The 19501-nt window shown below is 41.0% G+C and overlaps 1 protein-coding gene across 1 annotated transcript in view; it reads left to right on the forward strand.

Moving 5' to 3' along the window:
• The window catches only part of PHF2 (PHD finger protein 2), a 142851-nt gene that overhangs the window by 98493 nt on the left and 24857 nt on the right, over window positions 1–19501 (forward strand). Inside the window, exons 8-17 of the mRNA XM_084634049.1 lie at window positions 3718–3805; window positions 4973–5079; window positions 6421–6512; window positions 9738–9827; window positions 11552–11896; window positions 12404–12523; window positions 14489–14607; window positions 16236–16414; window positions 16657–16730; window positions 19209–19366. Of these exons, the coding sequence (XP_084490175.1) occupies window positions 3718–3805; window positions 4973–5079; window positions 6421–6512; window positions 9738–9827; window positions 11552–11896; window positions 12404–12523; window positions 14489–14607; window positions 16236–16414; window positions 16657–16730; window positions 19209–19366 (1372 nt within the window). The remainder of the gene's footprint in view (window positions 1–3717; window positions 3806–4972; window positions 5080–6420; window positions 6513–9737; window positions 9828–11551; window positions 11897–12403; window positions 12524–14488; window positions 14608–16235; window positions 16415–16656; window positions 16731–19208; window positions 19367–19501) is intronic.

Here is a 19501-nt window from a genome sequence, read left to right on the forward strand (position 1 = left end):
GCTTTGTGCATGCAAGCTTTGCCTAATTATAAATTATTCTCTTCTCTGGGGAAAAATGGTATTTTGTGTGCTTACTCGGTTGGCCTCATCAGATGAAGCACAGATTCTGTGTGCCTTGCTTTATTGTCATTTACATGGTGCATACTGAACAGCAGATATTATCGTAATTTAAACCAGAGATCCTTATTACTTGTCTGTCATTTCAATGATGTTCAGCGAGTATTCTGCTCTAACCGAGCTCCATGTTCCTCTTTGCCTTCCATGTCAAAAGGATGGGGCAGGAAGAAGAATTAACAGAGGTCTCAGTGCAGGAAGTCTGTCTATTTTAGGTATTTGTGTGGCCCCCTTTACCATAGGGTCTGACCACCTCATGCTCTATAGAGTATTTATCCTCACAACACCCCTGTGAGGTAGGAAAGTATTTTCCCAATAAGGAACTGAGACATAGCGGCTGCATGACTCTCCCAAGGTCACACACATGGAGTTTGTGGCAGGGCTGGAAATTGAACCTGGGTCTCCCAAATCCATGGCTAGCACTCGAACCACTGGGCCACCTGGGAAAGCGCACTCATTCAAGGCAGCAGTTCTGCATGCTTTTCTGAATCAGGAGTGCAGGTCGAGAAGCAGAACCTCCATGGTGCATGCAGTCCCCCCTGAGAAATTTGAAAAATGTTGACCACTTCTATAGTGCTGACTTCCCTAGTGCTGTGGAGATGCAAAGGAAGGCAGACTCTGGCCAAAGAATATTGTACTGTACCAATATTTAAAAGGAGTAAACTCCCGGGAGAGAGAGAGAGGAATTATTTAGGATGATCTAGGAGTAATTGGGTTGAGTTAAGCAAAGGAGTGTTTTGTCTGAACATCATGAACATTTTATAAGGGTGAAATCTATTCATCTGTTGAAAAGCCTCCCAAAGGCAGTGACGGAAGACATTTAAAACGGGACTGGACAAAGCATTAGAAAATATACCTCAGGGGACAATCCTGCACTGTTACAGGGATGGACTAAGTGATCTATTAAGTTTCTTCCATCACTAATTTGGACCGTTCTGTGAAACAGAAATATTCAGATTGAACAGAGATATTTAGAGGCCTTAATTTCATTAATAAGAATTTCTATAAAACCACCTAGCAGCTCTGAAGAAAATTTTTTAATATAATATATATAATGTTAATATTTGTATTACACATTTGAGACATCCTAAAACGAGTTGCATGGCATTCTGTCATGAATTAAGACACCAGAACTGATTCAAGAGAATAGTAATAGATTCAGAGAGTTTATGAAGGCCAGAAGGGAACATCAGATCATCCAGGCTGACCTTCTGTATAGCACAGACTGTTACATTTCCCCCAGTCACCTCTGTATTGAGCCCAGTCATGTGTTCGGCTAAAGTATGTCTTCCAGAAAGGCGCCAAGTCTTGACATGAAGATATGAAAAAATGCAAAATCCCTCCCTTCCCTTTGTAGAATGTTCCAGCAGATGATCACCCTCACTATTAAAAATTGGTGCCTTATTTCTAATTTGAATTGGTCTGGCTTCTGTGTCCAGCCCCTGGTTTTTGTTCCACCATTCTGCACTAGAGTAAAGAACCCTTTAGTACCTTGTGTTTTCTCCCTGTGCAAGTACTTAGTTATATACTGTCATCAAGTCACCTGTCCATCTTCTTTTTGAGAAGCGAAACAGATCGCATGCTGAAAGTCCTTCACTGCAAGGCCCTTTCTCCAGCCCTCAAATGATTTTGGGGGCTCTTTTCTGCACCATCTCCAATTGTTCAACGTCCTTTGTAATGTGGACACTGAACTGTACTCAGTATTCCAATATTGGTCTCACCAACGCTGTCTACAGAGGTAAAATCGCCTCTGTACTCCTCCTCACTACCCCCCTGTTTATACATTCCGGGTTCCCATAAGCCCTTGTTGGCACAGCATTGTATTTGGGAGCTCATGCTGAGTTGCTTGGCCACTGGGGTATGTCTGCATTGCAGTAAAAACCCTGCGGCACCGAGTCTCAGAGCCTGAGTCTGCTGTCTTGGCGTTGCGGGGCTAAAAATTGCAATGCAGACTTTCAGGCTTGGGCTGGAACCACAGGCGCCAACTTTACAATGTGTTGACCCGTGGCTCTGCCCCAGGCCCCACCCCCACTTCTCCCTTCCCCCAAGGTCCCACCCTGCCTCTTCCTGCCCCCGCTCCACGCCTCTCCCCGCCCAATTCCGCCCCCTCCCCCGAGGTGCTAATTGGTGGGACACTGGCAGGCAGGAGGTGTTGTGGGAAGTTCTGACAGGGGGGCTGCCAGTGGGTGCTCTGCACCCACCATTTTCTCCCCATGGGTGCTCCAGCCCTGGCCTATGGCTAGAGCCCTGGTTCTGAGACCTAGTCCCCTCGTGGGGTCTCAGAGGCCAGGTGCCAGCCTAAGCATGAATGTCTACACTGCAATTTTAAGCCCTGCGAGCCTGAGTCAGCCACCATTGCCGTCGGTCTCTTATGGCAGTGTAGACACACCCTTAGACTCCTAAGTCCTTTTCAGAGTCTTTGTTTTCCTATGATACTGGGGAGCTAAGGGTCTGTGTCTCTGGCCATTGTTCCACTCCAGCCCATAGACTGGAGAAGCAGTTGCCTGAATGCTGCACTATACATTCAAACCCTAGCTGCAGATTGTGGATGGTAGATTTTGCTTTTTCAACCCCCATATTCTCAGCACCGGCATCTTTATAGAGATGCAGCCTGATGAGAAGTAGCACGGTCCAGTGGATGGGACACTGCACTGGGTTTCATGAGATCTGGATTCTACTCATGGCTCTACCTCAGACCTGTTTGTGCCTCTTTCCCTCCCCATGCCTCAGTTTCCCCTCCACCCCTTTAGACAGTCAGCTCTTTGGGGCAGGGATTCTCTCTCTCTGTTTATACAGTGCCTCGAACAATGGGGCTCCTATTTGAGTTGGCATGTCTCGGTGCTGCAGTAAGACAAACAGTTATTAATAATATTTATCCTGGTACTCATGCTTTACAGGCAGCATCCAGAGCACCCATTTCTTTCTCTGTGTGTAGTCAGAATTAATTACGCACTTGAATTTTTTGCTTTGACCATAAAAAAGTAGAAAGTAGACGTTTTTCTGATGACCATATGTGAAACTGTCTGGCGGAGTAAACACTGAGCAGTTTACAGGATCCCTATGTGAGGGGGTTCAATTGGGAGCAGCTTTTTGGTATGAAAATAAAATATTTGGAAAACACCTGTTCATAGCACCACGCTTGAAGCCCTTATCAGGAGTTGTCAACACTTGGGGTTTTTTACACTTGATGGTCTGAAAACAGGTACTGTTCTGTTCCTGCTGTTTTTCAGAGTAACAATAAAACAGTCGCTCTCTGACTGATCTGTGCAACATCTTCTCTCTCTCTCTCTCTGATCTTGCTGCAAGTGAATTAGCAAGACTCCCATGGGAGATGAAGGTGCTCCGCATGTTACAGGATCAGGCCCTTATGTACAATGTAAACAGCGGGGGCTAATTCAGCCCTGATTTAAGTACGTGCAACTCTATTTACTACAACAGAATAACCCTTGCTTACTAAAAGGGCTGGAATGGGCCCATGATCTGGATGGCCACACAGGAAGTAAGATACTACATGGACTGCAGCAGCATGCTGTTACAAGTTATCAGTGATAACAATTCCAGGTTTTACTCAAAGTGTCTCTTTTATTTCTCTGTCTTTCACAGGTTGGATTTATGCAACTCTCACACCTGTAGACTGCCTAGCATTTGCGGGACATTTTCTACATAGCCTAAGTGTTGAAATGCAGATGAGGTACTTTGTGTTTTCAGCTTTTCCTTATCAATTTTATCTGTACTTTGATTTCAGATTGAGGTTCTGTATTTGGAATCACTTGTTGATTTGGAGTCTGAAATTTTGGTTCAGGGCTAATTTTAGTTGTAAGGAACTTAAGATTTCCTTTACAGGTCAAACAGACCATGAATTGAGCCATACTCTCTTTTAAGAATTAGCTTGAATATTTAATATTTATGTCCCCATGTATGTTATGGGCCAAATTAGAAGCAATGCAAAAGTTAGACACTTCCGCTTCCTTAAACTCATTTATACTTAGACTCCTCAAGACATTATTTACCCTCAATCTAATTAAATGCAAGGGTATCTAAGGGTGTGTCTGCACTTTGATTGTTGGGTGAATTGCAGCATGTGTAGACACATCCAGGGTAGCTCCAATCTGGCTCAGTGGTGTATTGGTAAAAAAAAGAAGTGGGTGAATTAACCTAAACTAAACTCCATGTTCCCCAAACAAGAAGTAAGTGGGTAAACTCTCTTTAGCCATATTTACCCTCAACTATGCTACCGATCCAGCTAGTTCACATTCCAATAGCGATGAGGCCACCACATCATGGACTTCAATGTGGGCTAGCTGCCCGAGTAATTACCCAGGGCTCCAAGTGGGCTTGTCACAGCCTGCTGTGAAGTGTGTGCTGCCATGGCTTCACTGTTATCAGTTTATGAGCTAGCTAGGTATGTCTACACATGCTGCATACATACTCCTTGGTTGCAGTGTAGACATACAGTACGTTGTTTTAATTTACGCACGAGGGCACCAGAAGAAAAGAGATATGTTACATTACTGTGGGAGATGTACCTTACAACACACTGTGCACCCTTCTGAATATGGCCTTCTAACTGCCCAGCTGGAGACCTTACCAAGTGTAAAGTAAAGGTCTGTTCTGAGGTCAGACAAATTGTGCAATGAGACCATTTTCCATCCTTAATTTACTGTTTCTTTTTACTTGTGTTATTTTAATGTTGTGTTTTAGGATTGATTCCAGCCTAGTTGATTAAAAAATACAAATCTGGGAAATAAATCCATAAGACGTTTGCATTCTAATGTGTCAATGAGCTATACGTTTTTTTCACTTGTAATGCTGCTTGCAGTCCGTTACACTTAAAGTGCATTCTCGCTTTGTATCACAGAGCGTACGAAGTGGAAAGGCGGTTGAAAATTGTCAGCTTAACCCAGTTTCCAAATTTTGAAACAGCATGTTGGTATATGGGAAAGCATCTGCTGGAGACATTCAAAGGTAGAACACTGTTCCATGCACTCTGTTTTCTCAGCTGTGGTTATGTGAGGATAGAGTTATCATTATTTTCCGTTGATGTGCAAGCCAAAAGATGGACAGAGGCCAAAATCACCAGTTCTTGATCTAGCAGAATCAAGTCTTTGCATTTTACCTAAGATACCAACAGAAGGTAAAGATAAATGTGCTTAGCTGGTGTGTAGGGTAAAAAGAACATATACAAATTTGGAAAGTACTGACCTACTAGTACAACCATGTCAGGTCACCATCTTATAATACAGTAATTTCCCCCCAAATCATTTAAAGGGATTATTACATTTTGTAGTGCAGAGAGGAGCCTCTCTCTGTCTCTTATCTATGCTAAAGCCCCTAAACAGTTTAGCAGAGTTGAAGACAGAGCTGAGTTGTATCACAGGGCAACGGCATTGTAAGGTAGTATCGCTTTTCCAGAGAGTCTGAGTGCCAGATTTGCAGTCATGCCCTATGCTCTGCCAAATTCTGCCGACCTTAGATTGAGTAGTGACTCATTTCTCAAGTGCTCCATTGATTTTAACAGAACAACTACTTCAACAAGTTGCTAATTACCTGGTTGTAAGGGCAGCAGAATCCGGTCACTTGGTAATGTCAATGTGACCTTCACAGATGCTGAAAAGTAAAGTTTTCTGGGAGCACAAGAGCTGCTGAACTGGATTGCTTCAAAGTTAACAGACACATTATATACATAGATACCACACACACGTTTTATTTACTGTAATTATTTTGCTCTTCATCTTAATTTCTTGTCACAGCATCATCTGGCAAGAGAGAAACTCAGAGATCTTTTTTAAATAAATAAAATAAATGGATATAATTTAAATAAGTAAGACCAAAGTTTCATTTGCATGTGGGCTTCAACGGGGTCTCCTTTTGACTTAGCTATGAACAAAACTATAATGAGCAGAATTATTTGGGATACCTTATATCTCCAAAACAACAGATAAATTGTTTGCCTGATGAAAGCAGTGTGTTATGTTATAGGCATCTAATCTGTGGCAGCCCTCTTTAATGAAGTATTTTAGATACCAGTTTTTTTATTCAGAGTGACCAGTATCATTTAATTTTAGCAGAAATAAAAGAGAGCAGCAGATATACAAAGTAAGGGCCTGATTTAAAGTCCGCCAAAGTCAATGAGAGTCTGAGCACTAAGGTAAACCACAAACATTTGTGTCCTAAGACCAGTGTTTGTGGCTCCAAATACCCCCTCACCTCCCACCTCAGTGCACAGATAGACATTTTTTAGTAAAGAATTTTAAATAGAAAATTGGCCACCATGGTTGAATATTATTGAATATTTCCTTTGCTTAGGTTTGCACAAAGCTGGGCAGCAGCCTCCTTCTCATTTAGTCCAAGGGGCAAAAATTCTTAATGGTGCTTTCAGGTCGTGGACTAAAAAACAGGTAGGAAAATGTCTTTTTTTTTTTTTTTTTAAATATCCTGTTTCATTGCTTTGTGTTGTAGCAAGAACAAAGAATAGGACAGAAGAACAAAAATAGCATCCATGTAGCAAAATCAGTAATCCTAGTTTCTTGGAGAGAGGGAGATAGGGGCATATATTATTAGTGGAGCAGCTGGTAGCCTGAGATACTAAAAGTCAGGCATATAATTATGTGCATAAAAGTGTCCCTGCTTCTTGAAAACCAAGATGAATTGACAACAAGCTGCACACCTTGGAGCTAGAGAAGACTTCAAAAGATTGGAGACCTTGCAGGCCCGAATTTCCTCTCAAATACACCAGTTGTAGCTCAACTGGCCTCTGTGAAGTTACTCTTGATTTACACCCGTGTTAAGTGAGAGGACAGGAGCTTTAGCGAGGAGGCAGAACTCCGCTGTTCAATCACAAAACAGGAGCAATAGAAACACTAGCCCTGCAAGTTTCCTCAAATGGTATGGTCTGCTCATCCAGTGTAGCTCAGCCCTAATTGAGTGGAACCATTTGCAGAGGTACAAGGCTAGTTGGGTCTCCATACCCAGTCAGTCCTTGGCTTTTCTGATGAGTCTGCCAACTGTGCGTCACTTGTGCTGATGGTGTTGTGATGAAGTCTGCTGAGCAGAACTAACACCACCAGTCATTGCTCACAGGCCACCCAACAAATGTCAAATGGACATAACTTTCATAAACTACTGACCTGGTATATAGTTGAACCGTATATAGAAGAAAAAGGCACCATATTCCATCACCAATCCTCTGACCTTTAGTTTCTAAGAGACACCGTTTTTAAAGGGGAGCCCCATTATGAGTGATCCCAGTAATCACTATTTTCTTCTTTTAATCAGTCTAATTCCTTTTGGTTTTTAATTTTATGCATTTTTTTCCTTGATGTAACTCTTGAGGATAGGGTCAGAAATACATCGATGTAAACACTACTCGACACTTTCTGACATCTTTTCTTGGTTGCCGTAAATCAGAGCAGCTCCATTGAAGTCAATGGTGATACTCCCATTTACACCAGATAAACATCTGGCCTGGTACCTTCTTTTAGTGTAGGAGTTAAAGATATCTGCCATGCTGAAAACTTGTCAGGAGGAGAGTTTATGAGCGAGTGGTGCCTACAGCCACTGCAGACTTGTACTGCAGTTACAAATGTCTCGGAAGAGGCTACTACAAATGATCCTGTCTGTCTGTGGAAGTCGTCTCAACAGGTGGGAACTTCAAGGGGAAGGGCACACCTCTTCTGAGAGAGATAAGGTTGTGCACACGTTCTGGTGGTCCCCACAAGGACAAACGTTTAGAAAGATGCAAACTGAAAAGAAGAAGGGAGCGGGTCAATCCAGAGAAAAATGGCATTTCTAGCTCCAGTCAGTTTTTGTTTTCTTCTGCTTTGGCTTCTTGCTTCTAACTAAGAAAAGCAACAGGAATTGTAATCAGGAATGCATATTGTCAGAGCAACTCCGCCTCACTTATATTGCTGCAACTCATTAAAGTTCAGTTATGATTTCATGGGTCACACTTAATATTGTTTCCATCTATAAATAGTTTATAAAGGGTTAATGAATGATTAATTGATGTCATAAGCATGTCACAGCCATGAGTAGTATAGGTGCTTATAAGCATATCAATAGATGTTATTAATGGTTTTAAGCCAGAGTAATAAGCCACCCTTTGATCTGTTGGATTCTATAATAATTCATTAACTTATGAAGCTGTCATTTACTCATTGATTTATCCTTTATGAGCTATTTGGAACCTTAATATAAAGTGTGACTGTTTCATAATTGTTCCTACATAGAATTGATTTACTTGTTCCATGTCTCTTAAGATTAGCTGCTGAATTTCCAAGTACATCACAGCATACCTGTAGGGTCACAATTAGGGAACCTGCAGCAGGGATTGACAGATGTAGGGTCAGATTTTCAGACACTGGATTCTGTTCTGGCAGGGCGTGAGCAACGGAGGGCACAAGTTTGTACATAGAATTTAGATCAGTTAGATGTCTGTGCCTTATTTGCATCCAATCAGCCCACAGCAATGGAAGACTGGTTAATGCCGAGCTCAAACTTTGGTCCTTAGTAACCTGCAGTCCATGTCCTCTGGGTGTCAGAGCGGACTCTGGTTTGGAAGTTCTCTCCTCACTGTCACCCTATTTACTTGTCTACCAAAGTGGCTCTCAAACTTTCCAGACTACTGTACCCCTTTCAGGAATCTGATTTGTCTTGCGTACCCCCAGGTTTCACCTCACTTAAAAACTACTTGCTTACAAAATCAGACATAAAAATACAGAAGTGTCACAGCACGCTATTACTGAGAAATTGCTGACTTTCTCGTTTTTTACTGTATAAGTATAAAATAAATCAATTGGAATATAAATATTGTACTTACTCTGAAACCTGAGCCCCGGGCGGCAGGGCTGAAGCTTGCAACTTAGCTTTGTGGGGTCCCTGTGGTGCAGGGTCCTGGGAATTGACCTGCTCGCCACCCCCTAATGTCAGCCCTGCACTTGTGATCCCTCTAAACCTGTCCCATGACCCCCCAGGAACTGCAACCCCCAGGTTGAGAAACACTGATCTAGATGAGTTGAGTACCCCCTGGAAGACCTCTGAGTACCCTCAGGGGTATGTGTACCCCTGGTTGAGAACCACTGGTCAACCTGGTAAGCAGATATGAAATAGTGGGATAAAAAAAGTGCAAACAAGTAATAATTTATAGGGGTCTGGTGCAGTTATTGACATTAGAGCTTGGGATGTTATAACATGGCATGCGAGTACAAATTTCATTAGCTCCCAACTCACTCTGGCAGCAAGGGATTCACCTATTATCCTCAATTAAGATACTCTTCTGAGATGTTCTCTACCCAGTCTTCTGGGTGAAGCTGTAGGAAATGAACTTATCAAAAGAAGGCACAGAGGGAGGAAAGAAAGGAAGTGCTCCAGTTGTAAAATCACACATGCTATCTGAAAAGAACTATTGATTTTATAAGTAGTTATCCATAGGGAGCAGAAATAACACACTGACAGGGTAACAACATATTTGTCTCTTAGTTGAACTGAATCATCTAATGTTGTTTGTGTTACTTGAGCTGAACAAATAGAAAAAATATAGATGGGTCAGTTGACAAGTCTTTTGATTGTGTGTGAGAATAATATTAAGGGCGTGAAAACAGCACAGTGGCTGTGTTTTGTTTTAGGCTCTAGCCGACCATGAAGATGAACTCCCGGAACATTTTAAACCAGCACAACTTATCAAGGACCTTGCCAAAGAAATAAGATTAAGTGAGGTTTGTGTTCTTTCCATAATATTAACTACATCATGCATTTTTCGTAAACTGCAGCATAAAATAGAGGATTATTGAAATAAGTGAATTGCTTTCTCATTACATTCCTATCAGGAAAATTAATGGGAAATTTAGGAACAGTGATGTTAAGGCATTCTCTCTCCTGTGCTGATTGGCTGTTTGCTCCGAACCCCCTTTTACCCTGCCTCACAGTCTCTTCCTCAGCCTCAATCCACATCTGCTCCTCCTTATTCTCCTCTTTCCTCCCCTTTCTCTTCGCATCTGCTCTGTTCTGTTCACCCATCTCACTTCACGTTCTCTTTAGCTAATCCCCACCTAACTCAATCCACAAAAAAATCATGGCACTAACATGACGTTTGCCAAGATCCTATTGATCACTTTGCTCGTGTGTTACACCCCTTCCCTACCATACCATCTGCGCTCTCTGTTAAGATTGTAAGTTCTTCGAGGCAGGGCCTGTCTACTGCTACTCTGTTTGTACAGTGCCTAGCTCAACTGCTTCCTAGCCACTACTGGAATAAATATGATTAATAATAATAATAATTAATAACGTGGCACCTAAACCTGTAGGCCATATACAGTACGCCTCTTAATACACATGCACACGACTCATTGATATTGGTGGGAGTCCTATAGTGGATCTAGAGTAATAGATGGCCCCGTATATTTAATGACATGCACTATAAAGCTCTCTCTTGTGTTTTGAGACTGACATTTAGTTTTGGTCCATCTCTTTCCTACCCATGCCTTAATCACTGACATTGAAATCTATCTCTTCCTTTTATGCCTTTTTACGTAAAATCAGAATGGCAACTTAAGCAGAAAATAATTTCTTTTTAATTAGTCAGAAGCTGTTAATTTTAACTGTGCAGCTTTTTACTGCTTATTTTACCTGGGGGTGTGAAACACGGTTCTGCTGCATTTATCACATCTGAATTAATTTGAAATGTATTCTGTTATGTCTGATTTGCATTTTAAACACAAGACCATCTAATTTCACAAGTTTTTTTTTTCCATATTGGAATTCTCTGGATAAAAGAAAAGGACAAATAAAATCCAGAGACCAAACTAAGGAAATATAAATAAATATCTGCATCTTAAAGTGTAGTCAATTAATATTAGCTGCTTTGATATGAAATCAGCCGTTCTGCTTATGGAAGTATAGCTTATGTGACTGGTCTTGTTTGGAACAAGCATCCCGATACTTTAGAAAATCAAATGCAGCTTTACAAATAAGCCTGATAATTAGTATGTTTATCCAGAGTAGCTGTGGATCACCCTACCGGAGTCCCTAGTGTGGTGCATTTTTTTTAATGGCACCCTTGTGCTACCATTCCTGAGTCCCCTGAGCACCAGTCCAGCCTCTGGTGAAGATCTAAGCACCTGTCATCTGTGCTGTCTGTCAGCAGCTCCCAGGGATTGTCCTGGGATGTGGGGATCAGCTGGTTGTAAGGGAACCCCAGCCTCATCCCTTTTACCTGGCCTCTGCACTAGCAGCTGGGAGGGAACAGTGCAGGAGCATGCTGGAAAGCTGTAGGCTCCCTGAGGATTCCCCTATGTTTCCTGTCCAGCCTGGGCATGAGCATCCTTATCTTTAGAGGAAGGTGTTAGGGTTTTATTTCCCATGAGGGAAGGGAGATGCTGCAGAATAACTAATGGTCTTGAAGTTGGAACTGAATATGTTTCCATGTTCTGCCAAACTACAGAATGCTTTCAAAGTCAACAAAACAGAAGTCAGTGCCAATGTGAAAGTAGAGGAAATCTGTCCTGTGGAGAAGCAGGAAGTACCCTCGCCTGTACCAGAGACTACCCCTCCGCCACCCGTAGAAAAAGTTCCGAAAAAAAAGACTCCAAAAGCTGTGAAAACCCCCAAGCCTCCTAAACCGCCCAAGCCCCCCAAACCGCCCAAAACTCCAAAAGTCAAGGGAGAAGGGAAGAAGAAAGGAAAGAAAGTGAAGGAAAGCCCGCCACCCGCCATTCCAAATCTGGACCTGCTGGAGGCGCACACGAAAGAGGCTTTGACAAAAATTGAAACGCCAAAGAAGGGGAAGGTGCGTTACATTGTTCTAACTACTCTCAATGGTTTTTAAGTAGCATGGAGTAAGGCTTATGTTCAGGTGTCTCATGCAGGAAAAATTAAAATGCTGGCTCCATTGACATAATGAGAGTTTTGCAATGGAACCCGGTTGCCCCCTACTTCACTTGATTGTTTAAATTTGGTCTACAAGAAATAATATTAAGGCTTTTAAAAAGTAGTTTGTATGCAGTTTGTGAAACATGCCTCTGAAGCAACAGATAGGAGATCAAAGCATTCTTTATAGTGACCTTGGCAAGGGAGAAACAAAAAATTTTTTCTAATTTCTCTGAGCATTAATATTTGATTGAAACTCCAGCTATTATGTCAAAAAGAATCAGTGTCAGTGTGATTTTTTCTTGGCGTAAAATATTTCTTTCTTCCAGCCAATTCAGATATATGTTTATAAAGGGGGGGTAATTAACTTGGGAAAACTGGAGCTCATCTCCTTCCTGTTTAGGAGTATGTGGTGATTTTTTTACAGGCTGCAAAGAATGTTTTAAGTGTTCCCAATAAGGAAGTTGTTAATAAGCAAAATGAGGTGGAGAAATTTGAAATTCGAGAGCACAATAAGAGCAAAACGGAAGCCAAATGGAAATATAAGGTAAAGTCTGTTGTTAACTTGTGCTGCCACACTGGAGTACAGTAGCACACAGCAATGGGAGACACTAGAAATTGGGGAATAAGCGGTGTATCTTCTAGCAGAGTATAGTACAAACACTGTGCAAATATAGGGCCTAATCCCAGACTTGCTCATTGGTTTCACAAAGTGTTACTCCATTGAGTGCTTTGGTGTTACTCTTGATTTACAGAGGTGTAAGCACACAGAGAATCAGGCCCCCCAGAATTATGGAAAGATGTTAGAATAATTATGGAAAATTAAAGAAAGATTTTCAGTCAGGAAATAATTGTAGACAGCTCTGAATAATCTTACCCCTACTCTGTAGTCATGATTCTGATCTGAATTACATCGGTTTAAATCTGCGGTAACTCCAGTGAAATCAGTTGACTCACAATGGTGTCAAACCAGAGTGAGCGAGATCCAAATCAGGCCCTATATATTTAAAACTTTGCCTCATTGAGACAGGCTCCTGAGATACATAATGTAGGTTGAATTCACTCCTGGAGTGCAGTAATCTTACTCCAGACCATTTTGGAGCAATGCAAAGAATGTAGTCCATAACATTCATTCTGTAATAGCTGTAATAGTCTTAATTTCAGAGCATTCTACAGGCTGCTTATGAGAAAGGATTCATCATTCCTTAAAATGAAACAAAACTGTTGTTTCCTTACCCCCCATCCCTAACACACACACCCCTGCCAAAAATACATAAAAAAGCAAGAACGACTGTATCTTCCTGTTATTAGCAAAGAAGCTATTCTCATTGAGCCAGATCACCAGATGATGACTGGTGGTGGTAATGTATTTTAATATACACCAGTTGAGGACAGTGCCTATACAGTTTAGAAGAAAGCAAGGGCTGTATTTAAAAAACAAAACAAAACTCTAACTGATTTGATGTTAAATCCAAAAATATAAAACACGTAATGTAATAGTTATCATTGCTTCTACTGTAGATTAAGGGGCAAATTCTGAAGCTTCCCTTCCAGAGGGAAAAGAAAGAATTATCGTATCCCATCCTTTTAAAAAAGGGTGCCTGTAACTGCCAAGTTGTTAGATGTGTGACGTGAAAGCACAGTCTCTAAGTGAGCAGGTCTCGGAGAGAGACTTGCAGCTTGAGGGATCCAAAATAAAGATTGTTCCTTGTTGCTTTTGACTCCCTGGATCCAGGCAGATCCCAGTTTCCAAGTTTCTTCCATGTAACAAGTTCAAAATATTGATAATGGAGGGAGGTGTATCCCCCTTTTAAACTGTATTTGAAAACAATTTATGACAATATCATTCTGCTACAAAGACAGCTTCTGCCAGTGGGTAACCCCAAGGAACTGTTTGGATTAATAGAACTGGTGCAATGAAATTAACTTGACTGTGATGTCTTTGATTCCTTAACATCCTCTACTGCTATTAGTCTGGAAAATATTAGTAAGGGGTAACAAATACATACTATGAATTTTTCACATGTCAAGGTGTGGTTAAAACCACTTCCCAAAAAATGAAACTAAGGAAATATTGTTGAAAATATGCTTAGTTTTGCCCTTAGTTGTATGGGTACAGTTCTGATGGACTTGGTTGGGAAGAGCACCTGGGTAAAGGCCTGATTCAGTAATACACTTAAGCTCATGCTTAAAATCATCCCCATTTAGGATAACACTTAAGCACATGCTCATCTTTAGGCATGTGCTTAACAACCGTTGTCTTAAAAGGGACTTAAGCATATGTTTAAAGTTAAGTGTGTGCTTCAGTGCTATCCTCAGCGGGGATGCTTTCCTGAATTGGGCCTAACTGAAGTGAAAACTAAACTAAACATTTCTGTGTGTGAGCGTGCGCGTACGCATATACATTCTGTGTATCCTAATTATTTAGTAATAAATACCAGAATTGGCTTAGAAATCTAAAAATATTGGTAACATATTAACCTAATTTTGTTGCTGTTTTCATGATTTGCAGAACAGTAAACCAGATTCATTATTAAAAATGGAAGAGGAACACAAATTGGAAAAGACACCTTTATCAGGAAATAAGGACAATAAATTTACATTTTCTTTCTCTAACAAGAAACTGCTTGGGTAAGTAAAAATATGGCAATTCGCTTTGAATTATAAAGAATAATTGTACTATATGGTTGGGAGGTTTTTAGACAGGGAAGTGACAAACTTGGCCTTATGTTCAAAAGTAAAAATTGTGCTTACGTTTTTATTATTTTTAAGTAAGTAAATTCTATTTACAATATGCTTAAAATATTTCTTAGTTATGAAATCAGATCCCTATTAGTGGTTTTACAGAGATAGTAGCAGTTCAGATTATTTTGTATGTTTATCATTTTAGACTGGTTCTCCAGTTAGAATGTGTCAATTATAAATCTCTATTACCAGTAGTTTATATCTTGGCTGTAAAAACTTGCCCTAGGCTAAAACATCAGTATTTTTTCATTCACCCTTTTTTAAATTTCACTTTTCTCAGTAATAAAAGAAAAAATCCCCTATTTTCTGGCATGGTTCTAATATCTACCTGGATTAAACAAGACCTGGATCACTGAATAAATAATACACATTTTAAAAAAAATATTTGAACTGGTAGTCTGTGCAGCATTTCACTGGAGCTGTTCCAGCCTTCGGGGCGTGTATCCTTATAGAGACACATTCTGCCTGATTCTGCACTGTGATATATCCCTGTGTGCCATTTGTTGTTGACCAGGCGCAGCTGGGGTGCCCTTGTCTCTTCTTCTGTCCTCTCGCTTTGTCCTCCTCGTCTCCCTTTCTCTTCCTTTTTTGTCTCGTCCTCCTCCACAGTTCATTTTATTGCAGGCCTATTGGTTGAAATGAGAATGAGTCAGTGGTAGGTGTGGTTGGGACACTCCACCAGGTGTACTGGCTGCTACTGTTCTATTGGGGAAAATTTCCACTGTGGTCAATCCTGAGCAGTCCTGGCCACCAGCAATTCCCACTGGCTCTATCAACATTTATCGATTATGAGGAAGTGCTTGTGTTGCTCCTGCCCTAAAGACCGCCCCCTCCATCTCAACAGCTGAGAGAAACTGGCACGCCTGCTAATGGAAACCACATCTGAGTGCTTGTTAGTTGCTCTATTCCCAATCCAGGCAGAGCACGCTCATCTCTAGAATTTGATCTGACAAAGTCCAGATTTATTGGCCATAATGGCAATTTGAAAGGTTTATCTGTTCATTCTGGCAGATGCTTGAGGATGGTGCCTTAACTGGACTAAGCTTTAATTGCAGCTGGAGGGATATTTTTCTGAGTTGACTTCTTGTCAGTTTGAGTTTTTATTTTATACTGTATCTACGTATCCCCGGAGACTAGGCTGGGCACATTCTACATAAATCAACTGAAAATGGAATACATGGATTTCATGTAGTGTGTGTGTATTACATATGTATTGATTGTATTATGACCTAGATCCTCGGAAGGTACAAACCAATTGAAGTCAACGTAGTGCTCATTTGAAGTCAGTGGAACAACTCCGATTCGCACTAGTTGAGGATCTGGTCCTGTGAAACCCGTGCAAAACAATACACATGCAAACCAATGTGAACTGGCACTCTATCTTTAAAACTACCAAGCTCTGATTCCCTACATTTATAAGAAATGTTACCTTGATATGTGGCTGAGTGTCTCCTTGATACGCTTTCCGTGTGAAAATGTTATCATTTCAGATTTTATAATATTTGTCTCTATAGTTCCAAGGGAGTCAAATCCCAGTTGAATCCTGGTGTGTTTGGGTCACTGCAAAATTTTAAAGAAGATAAAACAAAACCTGTGCGAGATGAATATGAGTATGTGTCAGATGATGGCGAACTGAAAATTGACGAATTTCCAATTAGAAGAAAGAAAAACACTACAAAGAGAGATTTACCTTGTAAGACTGCATCCTGTTTTGTCTATATCTGTGCAATTAAATTGTATCCAGTTCTTCAAAACTACTTTTTAAAGTTATTATAAGTTTTACAATAAATAAAGAACATGTACATATTACTTGCAGCACAAGATTTAAAATAAATACAATGGACTCAAATTGTATTCTGAGGCCGTACAGGTTGTTTCTGGAGTTAGTGAAAGGTCTGTCTCAACTTTAACAGGTTTTTTTTTTTTTTTCTTCAGTTTTATCAGATAAAAAAGAAACGCTACAGCACACACCAGTTAAGAAGCCAAAGGTGGAGTCAGTATTGTATAAGGTATTCTATTATTATTGTACCTTTCCCTGTTGTATCTGTGTGCCATTCCACACATTTAGAAATACGTTAAGGGCTTGATCCTATGGGGTGCTAAGTCCTCTGACCTTGATCCACTTAAACACATGTGAGCACTGAGTAGGCTCAATGAAATAGTCATTGAATTACGTTTGCAACCACTCTAAAGCCACTTCATGGTGCCAGAAATGTGTAAAAGGGCCTTACTGTAAATGAGAATCAGACCCTTAATGTACTAAAGACTTTGTCGATTTATTTGTATCCAACTGTAATGTCTTTTCATTTAGTTAACTAGAGGTGACCTGCCATGTTTGCAGTGGATTGCATTAATATATTGTAGCAGATCGGGGTTAGTTGTTACCGTGGCTTGATTGCTCATATATTGTCCTCTGCCGTAGTGAATGTAAATGGAGTCTAGGACCTGTCAAGCATTCTGCAGAATTTTATTGTTAGACACCTCTCCACCCAAATGAGTTGTATGGCTCAATTCTCTTGCCACAGGACACCAGAAACTCCCAGTGGTGGCAGGGTTGGGCACCTCATGATAGGCTGGCACAGCTGTTGCGGATGTATGCTCGGTCTGTGTGGGGAAGGAAGATGGCACGTGTCACTCACAGCAATCCTCTTGACAATTAAGAAGCAGAGTTAGTGGACTGCAAGGATAGTCCTGTCCATTCTTCCTTATCCAGACTGATGGTATCTGCACTGCGGGAAATGAAGACTGGAGTAAAATATAAGGGGACTGGAAGGTTTTCAGGGAGTTTAGGGGCAGGGCTGGTTGGGGAGAAGAAAAGACAACGAAATGAACAGGAAATAGTTTTACAGGAACAAAATGTTGTCACTTTCCTTCCCTTTCACTGGGAAAAGGGAAGTAATACAAAACAGAGACATGGCCAGGAATGATGGACAACTTTGTAAGCAGGTAACAACGAGAGAAGGAGACAGAACATGAAGGCTCACGTCCTCCTCTGGAGGGTGAGTGTGACCCGCTCGGCAGTGCTCACACCCGCACTGCATTGCTGGCTCTGTTCCAGGCCTGTGGTAGTAAATGAGCTTCTTCATTTTCTTTGGGCACTGGTCAGCACTAATCCATTTCTACACAGTACGTTCAACAAGTTACTCTTAAAGTAATGTGAGCAGTGTGTTAGCATAGTTGGTGTTTTATATTACAGGATGCCCATGATTCCTATTACATGGTAACCAAAGGCTTTATTTACTGAGTACATAAGAGGAACTGTCTTTCCTTATAGTCTCTCTCACATCTATAATGCCCCCAATTCAGCAAGACACTTAGGTTCATACCTAATGTTAAAACACTTGAGCACTCTCGCTGACTGCCGTGGGACTGTTTATGGTTGGAGTTCAGGAAAGCTCTTCAGCACATGCATTGGTCCATTCCTATTCAGGATAACGTTTAAGCACATGTTTAGCGTTAAATAGGGGACAATTTGCATGCATATTATATGATTTGAATCACTTGCAACAAGCAAGGTAGACGGTTGACATAAACTGTATATATCCAAGACATTCAGATTTCATGAATAGCATAGACTTCTTAAACTGTGTTTGGGGAGACATGATGGCTCAAGGATATTTAAGGGCAATCAGAACTTCTCACCTGTACATTCATTCATGGTTACAGTCTAGTAGTGACTCAACATTGTTACCATTAGAGCTGAGCGAGTAATTGATTTTTTTGGTTCAGTGTTTGAACTGGAAGAAAATTGTTTAATTTCAAACCAAAACTGAATTTTTTCAAAATGAAATGTTAAAATGAACCATTTTGACTTAAAAAAAAAAATCCTAATTTTTTATTTTCCCAAAACCATCGGCCGAATTCAGCTTGAATTCATGAACAGTTTCAGTTGCCCCAAAACTTCATTTTTTGGCAAATTTACTATTTGACTGAAAAAAATTCTCCAAGCTCTCATTCCCATCTGATGTGTCTGCCTGACTGATGTGAAATGAGGTGACGGTCGGTCTTAGTGCAGATGCTAGAGCACAAATGTTCATAATACATAACCAGCACCATAATTGGTAGAAATTGGTATCCTTTCTTGGTGGTCTTAGCAGTGACACAAAGGACTGGATAGGCCTGAGGAAAGAACCCTCTCTAACTTGGGGGCAGGGATGCCATCAGAAGAAGAGTGAGGCACATTGGAAAGATAGCGTGGGGAAGCTTGAAGTGGTGTTGCCTAGATGATAGATAAATAGGGGACTTCCATAGGTCTGGCACTCTTCAGAGTCAATTTAATACTTCTGAGAAGATAATATAACAACAAAGCTGTAAAGAGACCCATTCAAACTGTGCCCCTAACTTTTATGGGGAAAGCACAGTAACAGTTCTGTTCTCAAGTTTTGGGGGAACAAAAAGACTAGCGTCATGCTGCAAAACTATTTGACAGCTTGCTGACTAATGTAGCTTGTTTCAGTTTTTTTTGAGCTTTTACCTTGCTTTGACAGAGTGATGAGTCATCAGATGAAGATTCGCTTCACATTGACACAGAGGCAAAGCCAGGCCGCAACTCCAAAGTGAAGAAAGAGAGTGGAAGTTCGGCAGGAATTCTAGATCTTTTGCAGGCGAGCAAGGAAGTTGGGGGTTTAGAGTACAACACCAACAGGTAGGCACACCTGGCTGATGATCCCTCTCTTAAAGCAAAATAATGCTCTGTTTCATGTGTGCAGCTAACACAGGATTTTGCAATTTAGTAATAACTTTTTTTCCAGTAAACTAGCTCCTTCTATGTCCCAGGCCC

This window comes from Lepidochelys olivacea, assembly GCF_965140295.1.
Source record: "Lepidochelys olivacea isolate rLepOli2 genome assembly, chromosome: 7".
Taxonomy (NCBI): domain Eukaryota; kingdom Metazoa; phylum Chordata; order Testudines; family Cheloniidae; genus Lepidochelys; species Lepidochelys olivacea.